Source organism: Taeniopygia guttata, chromosome 6 (genome assembly GCF_048771995.1).
Source record: "Taeniopygia guttata chromosome 6, bTaeGut7.mat, whole genome shotgun sequence".
NCBI lineage: Eukaryota > Metazoa > Chordata > Aves > Passeriformes > Estrildidae > Taeniopygia > Taeniopygia guttata.
Window position 1 is genome coordinate 23,238,149 of NC_133031.1, and position 11,611 is coordinate 23,249,759.

At 60.9% G+C, this 11,611-nt stretch overlaps 3 protein-coding genes across 10 annotated transcripts; 1 reads left to right on the forward strand and 2 right to left on the reverse strand.

The window, feature by feature from the left end:
* Positions 1-5: 5 nt before the first annotated feature.
* Positions 6-6,112, reverse strand: ZDHHC16 (zDHHC palmitoyltransferase 16). Of its 6 annotated transcripts, none has more exons than XM_072931173.1 (11): positions 5,874-6,112; positions 3,561-3,813; positions 3,166-3,360; positions 2,892-2,980; positions 2,659-2,687; positions 2,321-2,454; positions 2,052-2,099; positions 1,382-1,467; positions 977-1,100; positions 834-904; positions 6-506 (listed from the first exon to the last, which is right to left on the reverse strand). In XM_072931173.1, exons 1-11 carry the CDS (start codon positions 6,095-6,097, stop codon positions 392-394), a joined length of 1,368 nt encoding a protein of 455 aa, XP_072787274.1. In that variant the 5' UTR covers positions 6,098-6,112; the 3' UTR covers positions 6-391. The 6 variants fall into 6 exon arrangements, with proteins under 6 accessions (XP_072787274.1, XP_032605063.3, XP_072787275.1 ...); XM_032749172.3 differs by having other exon boundaries at positions 3,561-4,079; positions 5,874-5,988; XM_072931174.1 differs by lacking the exon at positions 2,052-2,099.
* On the forward strand, positions 5,995-8,350 carry EXOSC1 (exosome component 1). 3 transcript variants are annotated; one of them, XM_030276235.4, is made up of 8 exons: positions 5,995-6,126; positions 6,350-6,465; positions 6,639-6,713; positions 7,285-7,373; positions 7,588-7,621; positions 7,737-7,787; positions 7,866-7,950; positions 8,054-8,350. In XM_030276235.4, the coding sequence occupies exons 1-8, from the start codon at positions 6,096-6,098 to the stop codon at positions 8,167-8,169; spliced, it is 597 nt and encodes a 198-aa protein (XP_030132095.1). In that variant the 5' UTR covers positions 5,995-6,095; the 3' UTR covers positions 8,170-8,350. The 3 variants fall into 3 exon arrangements, with proteins under 3 accessions (XP_030132095.1, XP_030132096.1, XP_030132097.1); XM_030276236.4 differs by having other exon boundaries at positions 8,100-8,350; XM_030276237.4 differs by having other exon boundaries at positions 8,108-8,350.
* A 540-nt stretch (positions 8,351-8,890) lies between these two features.
* On the reverse strand, positions 8,891-11,532 carry PGAM1 (phosphoglycerate mutase 1). Its single transcript, XM_030276243.4, has 4 exons — positions 11,292-11,532; positions 10,652-10,926; positions 9,978-10,158; positions 8,891-9,889 (listed from the first exon to the last, which is right to left on the reverse strand). Exons 1-4 carry the CDS (start codon positions 11,431-11,433, stop codon positions 9,720-9,722), a joined length of 768 nt encoding a protein of 255 aa, XP_030132103.1. The 5' UTR covers positions 11,434-11,532; the 3' UTR covers positions 8,891-9,719.
* Positions 11,533-11,611: the final 79 nt, after the last annotated feature.

Genomic DNA, 11,611 nt, shown 5'->3' on the forward strand with positions numbered 1-11,611 from the left:
CTCCCTTAAAAAAAACCAATATTTACTAGATGGTCTTAAAAAGACTCCCTGGAGAGCACCTGGGGGTGCCATCCTCTGTGCCCAGCCCTTCAGAGAGCTGAGCTGGGCCAATGCTGGCCCATACCTGTGCTAATGAGGGCAGCACCATCCAGCTGGAGCTGGGAGCAGCAGCTCTGCCACCTTGCCCCTGGGCTGCCTGCAGCCACCAAGAGCCAAGAGGGCAGGTGTCCAGGCACCAACACTGTCCATCGAGATTCCCATGGCTCTGGCTCCAGTCAGCGGTATGTGCCAGCCTTCTGCCAGGCACTTTGGCCAAAGGAAGCTGTAGTGGTGCAGTGGGTCCCCCACACACTCCCCTGCCTGTGGGAAGGGATGTCCAGAGCACAAGGCCTCAGATTGCCAAGAGTGGTGCACGTTGCTCCGTCACACAGGGAGGCAAGTCCCAGCTCAGGCCCGTCCCGTGGGGCAGGTGAGGAGAGGGCAGCAGGACACGGGTGAGCCAGTGCCTGTGGGGAAAGGGAGGCCACAGCCACAAGGTGAAGTCTTGGTGCTTCTCAGCTCTGAGGAACCATATCCTGAGCTGCTGCAATGGCTGAGCTCCTCGGCTCAGATTCTCTTGGCAAAGGTGTGCTGGGCAGGCCACCTTGTCACCAGACAGGGCCAATGATGTCCACGTCTTCCACACCTTACAAAGCCCAGTGCAGTGCAGTGCGGGATCAATGTTCACTGTTGTCCTCTCCCCCAGCAGCCCAAGGAGAGCCCCTGTTGTCCCTACAACCCCAAGAGCTGCTGAGCCACCACCTTCTCAGGCAGGGGCTTCCCCAGGATTTTACCTTGGCACATCCACACCCAGGAACACCTTCCAGTTATCCCAGCTGCCGTAACTGTAGGGGTTCCTGAAGACCTGCAGGACAGGGAGAGGCACATCACGTCTGGCTCTGCCCCAGCCAGCCCCCATGCCATGGGCTATGCTCACCTTGCCTTTCTTCTGCAGTCTCTGCCTCTCCTTTCTGTTGATGTGGCGTTCGATGCTCGTTTCCCCACGAGTAATGAGGGCAGCGTGCCACAGCGTGAGGGCACCCAGGGCCAGCGCAACCGAGCTAGGGATGACAAGGGACAGCAGGTGGAACACAGGCCTTCCTTCCCTGGTGCTGCAGCTGGCGGGGGGCTGAGGCTGCCTCCCTGCACCCACAGCTGTGCAATTGGGTCAGCTCATCTAAATCTCCTGTGACAGAGACAAAAATCTCTCCTTCTCTGTGGCCCAAAGGCTGGCAGGGCAGCAGCATCTGTGCTCGAGGGAACAAGCCCAGCTACAGGCAGGTAGATGGCAAGCAATGTCACAGGCTTCACTCTGTTTTCCCCAGCCCCTGGGCCCCCTCACCTGCACAGGACCCAGAGGTAGACCACGCTCTTGTGGAAAGCTCTCTGGCGGAAGGAGAAGGTGGGTGGTGGGGTCTGGTAGTATGTCTGAAAAAGGACCAGATGGGGAGGATTACCCAAACTTCTTTACAACTTGAAGCCAGACAAGGATCTCTGCACCCCTCTGTGCTGCAGAGCTTGGACAGCAAGAAAGGATTGCAGCTGGAACTAATGCAACAACCACAGTGAGGGGGAGGCAACCTGGGACAGCCATGAGACAGACAGACAGACACCCAGAGCTGGCATAGGTGTGAGGAACAGTGGGCTGGAGGTAAGGGGGCAGGGAGCAGCCATGGGCCTGGTCAGGACACTGCAGCTGGGGGTCATGGAGAGATGTGTATGCAGTGCTGCAGATTCACCAGGAGACCATGGCCTGAGCAGCACATGCCAAGAAGCTGTCGCCAACCCAAGCTCCTGGAAGCTGGGTGCAGAGAGGCAGACCCCAAGCTGCTGGAGGCATTGTCCATAGCAGAGCTGCCTGACCAGCCCCAGCTCTCTGACATGTAAGATGAACACAGGGGCTGGTTCTGATGTGGGGTGCTCCTTGAGAACAGAGCCCCAAGCAGGACCCAGCCTGCACGGCAGCTCTGCTCCACACTGCCTGGAGAAGCTGGGGGGCAGGGATGTCCCACCTGGTTGGCAGCCACCTGCAGTCTCTCCTTCTCAAGCAGTTTCATTCTCTAGGGGGACGGAAAACAGGGCACCAGTTATGTGTCTCAGAGGAGTGGGACAGGGGCCCTTCCCCTCGCACCCCCATAGGACCATAGCAGCTGGGGGCCTTGCAGGAGGAGGAAGAGGGAAAGCAAAGTTATTATATGGCTGGGCCTGGCCCAGCCTTGCTCTGCAAGCTCAGCCTGGGGGAGCCAGGCAGTCTTGGCGCATGGCAGGAGAGGCTGCTCACCTCAATGGCTGCGTAGGCGTCCCGGAACATCTCCCAGCCGCTGATGCTGCAGTAAATGCAGCCCATGGTCATGAAAAAGCAGAAGGAGAAGAAGTAGCGGTGGTTGTAGTGTCCCACACAGTTGTTTAGCCAGGCTGCCTCTGGGGTTAAAGGTACATAACTGTGACAGACCATGGGTCCAAACCCAACCCAGGGACCAGGGCAGTTCTTCTGGGCCCTGCTCCCAACACCCATTCCTATGCTGGCTGTCTCCTCAACAGAAGGGACTGGGAGAGAAGGGAGAAGCAGTGCTGGCTCCCCCCAGGAGTGTGCCACTGGTTAGTACTGCAGAAGGATACGGCAGTGGTGGTCCATCTTCAGCACACACCTGGGAGAGAAGAGACCAGTGCCAGTGTCAGAGCCAGTGCAAGTGGTGTGTTTGGGAGGGGACAGGCACCCCCAGCCCTGCAGGCTACAAGCGACAGGGCAAGGAGGTGGCAGAGCAGAGGAGAAGGGCCCCTGTCTCACACTGGGGCAGGGGGTGAGGAACAGGGTTCCAAAGGCTGCCCTGGGCAGAGGGAAGGTGCCCTACCTGTTGCAGATGCTGCAGTGATGGGTGCGAGCTGGTTTAGGGGCAATGCATTTTCTGCAGATGGACACGCCAGTGAGGTCGTTCTTGGCCTGTGCACAGGTCAGAAGAGATTTGCACATCTTAAACCCTGCATCTCAAACTCCTGCTCTCCTCTGTGCCCCCCGCTGACTCCCCACTCTGCACTGCCCAGCCTAGCTTCCCCAGTTCAGAGGCATCCTGCAACAACATCACCAGGCTGTTCCCAGGGACATCCGTAGCTCACTTGGTGCCTCACCTGTGGTGGGTGCCCAGGTGAAGTGGTGATAGCCATGTAGTAGTGGAAGACAATCATGATGAGGTTCCAGTGTCCATAGGCGAGGTGCCAGCATATCCAGGCAGGTGTGTAGGTCTGCAGGATGAGGGGCAGCAGACAGATGTACACGATGGCCACAATAGAGCTCGTCAGCCCAATCACCAGTGCCACAAACACCTACAGAAAAGGGACCTGGGTCACTGGAGTGGGCAGAGCCTGCCCCTTGCTGCCTGGGAAGAGGCACGAGCAGGACACAGCCAGAGGAAACCATCTGAACCGCACACTAAGGTTGCAGCTCACTTGCTGCCCGAAGGACAGGCAGCCCTGAGCCCGCTGCCCCAGCACCACGTGTACCCTGCCCCACGAGGGGAACTCACCACACCAAACCATCGGGTGACGTGGTCCACCAGCCAGTAGACCGGCTCGAAGAGAGAGTCAAGCACCACGTCGCCGTTGGTGAAGGAGTTGTAGAGCAGGGAGCGGAGGCAGAGGTGCCCGTAGTGCCACAGCCGCTCCACCTGCCGCACCAGCTTGAACCGCCGCCGCCGCCCCAGCCGCAGGCACTTGAGGAGCAGGCGCATCACCGCGGCAAACATCCGCTGCCGGCTCCTCATCCCCGCCGCACCACGCCTGGGGGGACAGGAGCTCGGCGTGGGCAGGGCACCCTGCTGCCCGGCTGTGCCTCGGGAAGGGCTTCCCCTCCCTGCCGTGCTGACAAGGATGCCGAGCTGGAGAAGCTGAGCCCAGGCTCCTGCAGGCTGTGGGGCCGCTGTCGCCGGGATGTCTCTTTGCACGGAGCAGGGGGCACAGGCCCCTCAGCATCTGGGCTCAGGTGCTCTCTGGTCCCATCTCGTCTTTCCCAGCGGGGAGGGGGCCGGGGGAGCGACACGGAGAGTCTGACTCAGAGGAAACCAGAGAAGGCATGAACATCCAGGATGCTGGGCCATTTCCAGAGATGATTTCAGCCCTTCCCAACATGTTCATGAACAGGGGAATCCACACAAGGAAAATGTGGAGGAGCCAGTACAGGATTGCCCCTCCTCCCCTAGCCCCTCCTTAAAGTGAAGGATGCTACTTCCCTTCACCTCAACTTCTGGACCAAGTTGTAGAGGCCACCCTCCCAACCTCATAGCCTCACTCCAAGAGTCTCAACACTTCCTCTTTCTCCTTGCCTGAATCATTGAACAGTGCCACACACTAGCAAATGAGAGGCCCAGGGACAGCCCCGGGCCAGTGCTCCCTTTCCCGCTGAGCCCCTTGTCCTGCCTCGGAGCTTTGCTGGGAGTGACGAGGAACCTGATCTGGCCCAGCACATGGGAAAACGATCTGCAGGGCTGGGGCCCCCAGGCCTCCGTGCAGGCAATACCCATCAATATTAAGCAGTGAGGCTGCCCCGGGGTCCTGCCAAGGCACGTTCTGAACTTGGGCCAAGCACTTGCCTTGGTCTGGTGCCAGGCACGGGTGCCAGAGCTCAGAGTGCCTCCAGCAGGGATCATCCCACTGCGCTGAGGTGCCACCAACACAGCCCCTGGGGAGCAGCAGGGAGGGTGAGGGCAGAAACTGCACCATCCACATAGGCTGCCCAAAGAAGCCAGGGCTCTCCTCCACCCTGCCTGAGGAGTGTGGGGTTGACCCCAAAGTTGGGATCTACTGGACATGAGGACCCCACACCCAGCAGCCCACTCCAGGTCACAGACATGGCTCCTGCCCTGGTATGGCAGAGGTGGGATATGCAAACGTCTGCATCACCCTCTTCTCCACATTTCTCCTTTTGTATGCCAAGAGCTTTTCCTTGAAGCTCAGCAGGTGCAAAGTAGAGCAACAACTTCCTGCCGTTCAGCCTTTGGATGGCACCCGTCCCTGTTTTGTCAGTGTGGTAAAAGACAAATCAGGGCAGCCAGAAGCAGCTGTTGAGGTCAACCCTTTCCTCCAAAGACACAGCACTTTACTGCCCCACAGAAAAACTTCTCACCTACAGCAGCGGCAGCTGCTGGGCAGGGACCCCACAGGGGAGGCAGGAGCCCGCTCCAGAGCAAGACTGCTGTCCCCAGGCTCCTGCCTGAAGACAGCGGCATAACCACAGACACGAGGCTCCAGCAGAGCCACGCAACTTTCTCCTGCCCAGCCGGGCCCTGGGATGCTGCCCTCGCCCTGCTCACGGCCGTACCCACATCCCAGCGCGGCACCGAGCCCACGGGAATGGGACAGCAACCAGCACAGACAGGAGCACCGGCAACATCACACCGAGGGGTGGGGATCCTCGGATGTGGCCCCACCCCAGGCAAAGACGAGGCCTTCCCCTGCCCGGTCCATGCCCCTCGGCGCGGCCCTGTGGCACCCTCCGGTGGCTGCACAGCGCCCGCTCCCCCGGTTCAGCAGCACCCAGCCCCACAGCGCCAGGATATTCCGCTATTTAGCCCCATCCTCAAAGGCTGCCCACGCCAGCAGCCGCACCGCCTCCAGCCCGTCACAGCCCGCAGCATCCCCCCGCTGCCTCCCACCGCACGGCCACAGACCGCACCGCCTCCCGGCTCCGCACCCGCACCTCCGGCCCCACAGCACACGCAGCATCCCCCATCGCCTCCCGGCCCCCGCGCTCCTCGCCCCACAGCCCCTCTGTATCGCCGCCCAGCCCCACGGCAGCCGCAGCCCCTCGCAAGGCCCCGGCACCCCCGCCCGGCGCCGCCGACCTGGGCCCGCGCCCGCCGCCGCCATGCCCGGGCCCCGCCGGCCCACGGGCAGCGCCCGCGCGCGGCACGCCGGGAGCTCCGTCTGCCTCCACCGGACTACAGCCCCCAGCATGCCTCGGGTCGGCAAGGCGAGAACCAATAGCCGCGACGCTTACAGCGCAGAATGGACGTCCGGAACCAATAGGATGAGGGCTTTCTGGTGAAGCGTTGTCGGCCGCGGGCATGGCGCCTCCCGCGCGGTACTGCGTCCCCGGTGAGTGCGGCCCGGCGCTGTCCGGGGCTCCCGGGACTGTCCGGGGCTCCCGGGACTGGGGATGCTACCGCCCGGAAAGGGAGCGCAGTGGGCTAGGAGAGGAGTAGGGACAGGGCAGTGCGGAGGGGCTTGTCCCGGGGATGCCCCGCACTCGGCCGGCTGGGAGCGGGAGCTGTGCCAGAGCGGTCCGGTCCCCGGCAGCCCCTGAGCCGCTGTGTCGCAGGTGAGCGGCTGTGCAGCACGGAGGAGGCCACGGCTGGCAGCGGGACCTACACTCGCCATGGCTTCATCTTCTCCTCGCTGGCTGGCTGCCTGGAGAGGAAGAACGAGGACAACGAGGTGAGCGCGGCCGCGGCACGGCTGCTCCTCGCCAGGGCTGCGTGCTGTGCACCCAGGCTGCACGGCCTCCCTGGAGACTGGGCTGCGGCGGGGAGTTGGACTCCGATGGGGTTCGGCTGGTGGTTCTGTGCACAAGCTGTGTGCTGTGCTGACACTCGTGTCTTGCCCTGCAGCTGCCCGTGGTGTCGGTGGTGAGAGACAGCAAGTCCCAGCTCCTGCCCAACGTGGGGGCTGTGGTGACATGCAAGGTGGGGCGCTGGAGCACTGCGTTGACAAACTGCATGGGTCTCGATTCTGTCTCATACTGAGCTTTGTTCCTGCACACGGATAGGGTGGGGTGAGGAGTCTCTGGGCTTCTTAGTGCCCTCTGTACAACTCCCACCAGGGCAGGGGCAGCCCAGGGGCTCCCTTGAGTTCCTCACTCACAAAGTGGGTATTGGCATGAGGGACACCTGCCCTGAGACTGAGGTGGGCTTGAGGGGAGGATTTTCTTTGCTCTCCTTCCATAACTCCTTCCTGGGACAGGGAGTGTGCAGGTCAGTGCCTCAAGCAGCTTGTAGAAAGGATGACACGGACCAGGGATTAGTTTCCTTACGTTCCTAGTGGAGGGAGAGGGACTGAGATCACTGCAGGTCTCAGCTTTATTCTGGTGCCTCGAATTGCACAAATATAATCATCCTCACCTGGCTTGCTGCCAGGTGTCCCACCATTGCTTGGTCACAGGCGGGAGGAGGAGGCCAATTGAGACCTGAGCTCCCCATGCCCTGCTCCCTGCCCTTTCCCTGCCTGGACCACTGATTCCCCTTTTCCTACATGCAGGTCTGCAGTATTAACTCTCGCTTTGCCAAGGTCCACATCCTGTATGTTGGCTCCACACCGCTGAAATCCACCTTCCGAGGCACCATACGGTAGGGAAAAGGTTAGGATCCCCCACCCTTCAGGGGGAGGAGGGCTGTTGTGGGCAGTGCAGCTGGCTGCCCTGAGCTGGAACTTTGCCCTGAGCACTGGGCTGGTGTCCAGCGCGTCCTGGTGAGCACCCAGGGAGGCTGGGGCAGCTTCTGCTACAGGCGGCTGAGTTGTCTTTGCTCATTGGCACTCAGATCCCTCCATCTCCTTTTTCAGGAAAGAAGATATCCGAGCCACAGAGAAGGATAAGGTCAGTGAGTCGCTGTTGTACACCCATTGCCCTCCAGTTCCTGCTTGTGGGGGCCCTGTCCCCCCACTGACAGCACCCTGGCGCTGTGTGGCATTGCCTGCTCTCTCCTGTGCAGGTAGAAGTGTACAAGAGCTTCCGCCCCAGTGACATCGTCCTGGCCAAAGTTGTATCCTTCCTCCTCAGGGACACTGGGTTGGCTTAAGCTCCCTTGTGGAAGTGTGTCCCTTAACCCCTGTCCAACCAGATCTCCCTGGGGGATGCACAGTCCAACTACCTGCTGAGCACAGCAGAGAACGAGCTGGGTGTGGTGGTGGCACGCAGCGAGGCAGGTAAGGGCAGGACAGGGACAGAGACAGGGACTGGGCTGAAACAGTTCTGCCTCATCCCTGCCTTGGGGGCAGCTGATGCAGCTGCCTCCCTCTCCACATGGAGGAATGCAAGTTTGGGAAGGAGCAACCCTGACCTATTGTGTGCCCAGGGGTGCAGATGGTGCCCATCAGCTGGTGCGAGATGCAGTGCCCACGGACACACACCAAGGAGTTCCGTAAGGTGGCCCGGGTGCAGCCCCAGTTCCTGCAGACGTAACACCGGAGGGGGGCCGGGGGCTGCAGCACTGGGGCTGTGGAGCCAGAGCAGCCCCTGGGCTCCCACCTCCTTCACAGGTTCAGCCAGGTCTCCACTGGCAGGATGGGTTTGCTACTTGTGGATAATAAATTTTTTTGAGAGCTTCCTGCTTTGTTCTTTACAGTAAGCGGGGGAGCCAGGGCTATCTACGGCACTCTGGTCTGGCTCCTGCAGCACAGCAGCTGAGGGAACAGCTTCCACAGCAGCAGGGGCAGAAGGAAGCACATTTTCACTGCTGGTGAAGGGGAGTGATGCCAACAGCACAGAGCCCCCGGCTGCAGCTGTGCTGGGCACTCGCCTCCACAGGCTGGTTTTCCTACACAGGAGTCAAGCTTGGATCACAGCCTGTCTCAGCACACACTAACCAGTGTGGGCTGTGGCTGAGAATAGCCTGGGGACATATCTCATCTCCTCAGGCCACACATGCATGGCCTGCCCTATGGAACAAGGGTGTGGCACACACAGCCCAAAAAGCAGAGCATGGCAGGGTGTCACCCTCTCGGGCAGAGATTGCAGAGCTGAGCTTTGCTCCTTGAGCCTGGCACAGCTTCTGCACGCTCCTGTCTGTGCCCAGCAGGGACTACTGCCTTGTGCACGTGCTGGCAGCAGGGAGCCCACATGGCCCAGAGACACACGGACACTTCCTTATTGCGCATTACTCCTTTATTGAACTGGAACAAGACGGCTGCTATGGTTGGACAGTTACACTGACCCTGTGCAAGCCCAGGCTCACGACACCGGCAGGGGGGAGGCCACAGTGACAGGCCACGTACACGTGTGAGGGATGGGACACAACAGCACCTGCTTCACCAGCAGGACGAGGATGGGCAGCAGCTGGGGGAAGCATGTTGCAGACACAGACCTCCAGGCAACAGGCTCTCTCCCTCACCCTTGTCTGAAGGCAGTATAGTTAAAGCAGGGGCTGGCAGAGCTGGGCCCAGAGTCATGAGTACTACCCTGGGGTGCTGTGCCACGTGCACCAAAACACAACCCTTCCAGTGGCATCCCAGTCACTGTGCCACACACCCATGAGGGGAGGGGATACCCACATTGGTCACTGCCGGCACTGCACTTGCCACACTGCTCCCAGGAGGACTAAATCAAGTGACAAAACTACAGTAAACAGGTGACGAGAGCTGCCAGGGATGCAAAGCAAAGGAAGAGCCTGGCATGGCAAGGGATTGCTTGGCCTGTCCCTCTGCAGACAGGGTCTGAGGGTTGGGATCACAGCATGGACAGGTGTGGGGTCACTGCCTGGTAGAGACAGGGCTCCCTTTCACACCAGACTTCCGTGTCCAGCCCTCACCCCGCAGCCCCCAGGCTATCTGCAGAGGGGAGCCTGGTCTGAGGGAACGGGCCTAACCGAGGGGAGTGCCTCCAGCTTCACAGCTCCGAGTTCCTAAACTGTGGGGGTGTGAACAGAGGGGTGGGGGATGGCAGGGGGCTCTACTACGTGCTGGTCTGCTGCCTGCCCTCACTTCTTGGCCTTGCCCTGAGCAGCAACGGCCTCCATGGCCTTGCGCACGGTCTCCTCATCCCCCAGGAACTGCATGGGCTTGACAGGTTTCAGGTTCTTGTCCAGCTCGTAGACAATGGGGATGCCAGTGGGCAGGTTCAGCTCCATGATGGCCTCTTCTGACATGCCTGCAAACACAGCAGTGCTGTCACTTGTGAACCTTCCCACGGTGCCAGATGGGGAAGGAGGGGTCCCTGGGATGCAGGGGTGACCTACCTTCCAGGTGCTTGACAATCCCACGCAGGCTATTGCCATGAGCAGCGATAAGGACTCGTTTGCCCTCTTTGATCTGTGGGACGATTTCCTCGTTCCAGAAAGGCAGAGCCCGGGCAATGGTGTCCTTCAAGCTCTCGCATGTTGGCAGCTGGTCCTCTGTCAGGTCGGCGTAGCGGCGATCCTGGGAGAACCACCATGCTCATACAGCAGCCCAGTGCCCCCCATCCAGTGTGGGAAGATGGTAGCAAGATTTTATCTCTCCCCCAGATTCTCTACCTGAGGCCCCACTACACATAAGCAAAGCCAGGCTTGGAAGCAAGGAAGTGTCTTTGTGGTCTGGGGCTGCAATGAGCCACAGTCAGGGCCATGAGCCCACCTGGAAAAGTCATACATTGCCTATCCAGGCAAAGAAACCAGATCAAACATCCATGAATGGCACTAATGATTAACAGAGATATTGTGCCCTCCGCTTTGGCTCGGCTGTGCGATGCCCAGGGTTTCAACTCCACACGGAAGAAGCAAGATAAACTCAGCCTAAAGTCTACCAGCACCATGCACAACAGCCCCAGATAACACAACAGAGACACAAAAGACCTTATACAGGAAGCCAGGCTGCACTGCAAGTGACTTTTAAGAGACTCTTAACAAAGCAGTCAAAGAGCAATAGGTCTTACCTTTGCAATAGTGCTGTAGAAGGGGTGGTCAGACTGCATGGGAGGTGGAGGGATGTCATAGGAGCGCCTCCAGATCTTGACCTGCGCCTCACCGTGCTTAGCTGCTGTCTCAGCCTTGTTCAAACCCGTGAGAGCCCCATAGTGCCTCTCATTTAAGCGCCAGGTCCGGATAACGGGTAGCCACATCTGATCAATGGCATCCAGCACGGTCCAGAGAGTACGGATCGCCCGTTTTTGTACCGAGGTGAAGCAGATGTCGAACTCATAGCCGGCATCTAGAATAGACGAGGAGAGGGGGGAGGCGGGGGAAGACAAGGAAGGTGAGTGCCCGGCCTTATGCAACCGGTGAAAGGGCAAGGGCGGCGGCCTCACCGCACCGGTACCGGTCGCGTCCTCATCTTTACAGAAAGCGGCGGCGGCCAGGACGCGACCGGTACCGAAGAACCGACATACTGCGGTACCTACGGCTCTCCCAGCGGCACCGAGCCCCCGACCTGGCACTGGAGGCCCCTCGCCCGGCATGGGAGAGCCCCAAACCAGCCCCCGTTAGGCTCGACGTGGCCGCACTACGCCGCGTCCCTTTCCCCCCGTCCCCCGCGACCCCGCTCTTGGCCGGCACCCCCTCCCTCACCACCGGTACCTCGGAGGGCCTCGCCACCGCGCCGCGCCTCCTGCTGCCCGGCGGGGCTGAGGTCGGCGTCGTACCAGCCGCTGAAGCGGTTCTCGAGGTTCCAGGCGCTCTCGCCGTGGCGGACGAGGACGAGCCGGTATGCGGCGGCCATGGCGGGCGGCGGGACGGGGCGCGCGGCGGGACCGGGGCTGCTGCTCGCGCCGCTGCCGCGCGCGACTGACGCCCCCGCTCGGCCCCGCCCCGCCCCGCGCGCCGCCGCCGGGGCAAGCGCATGCGCCGAGCGCGCGCCAGGCGGAGGCGCACGTACCACATGGCGCGGCCGCGAAGGG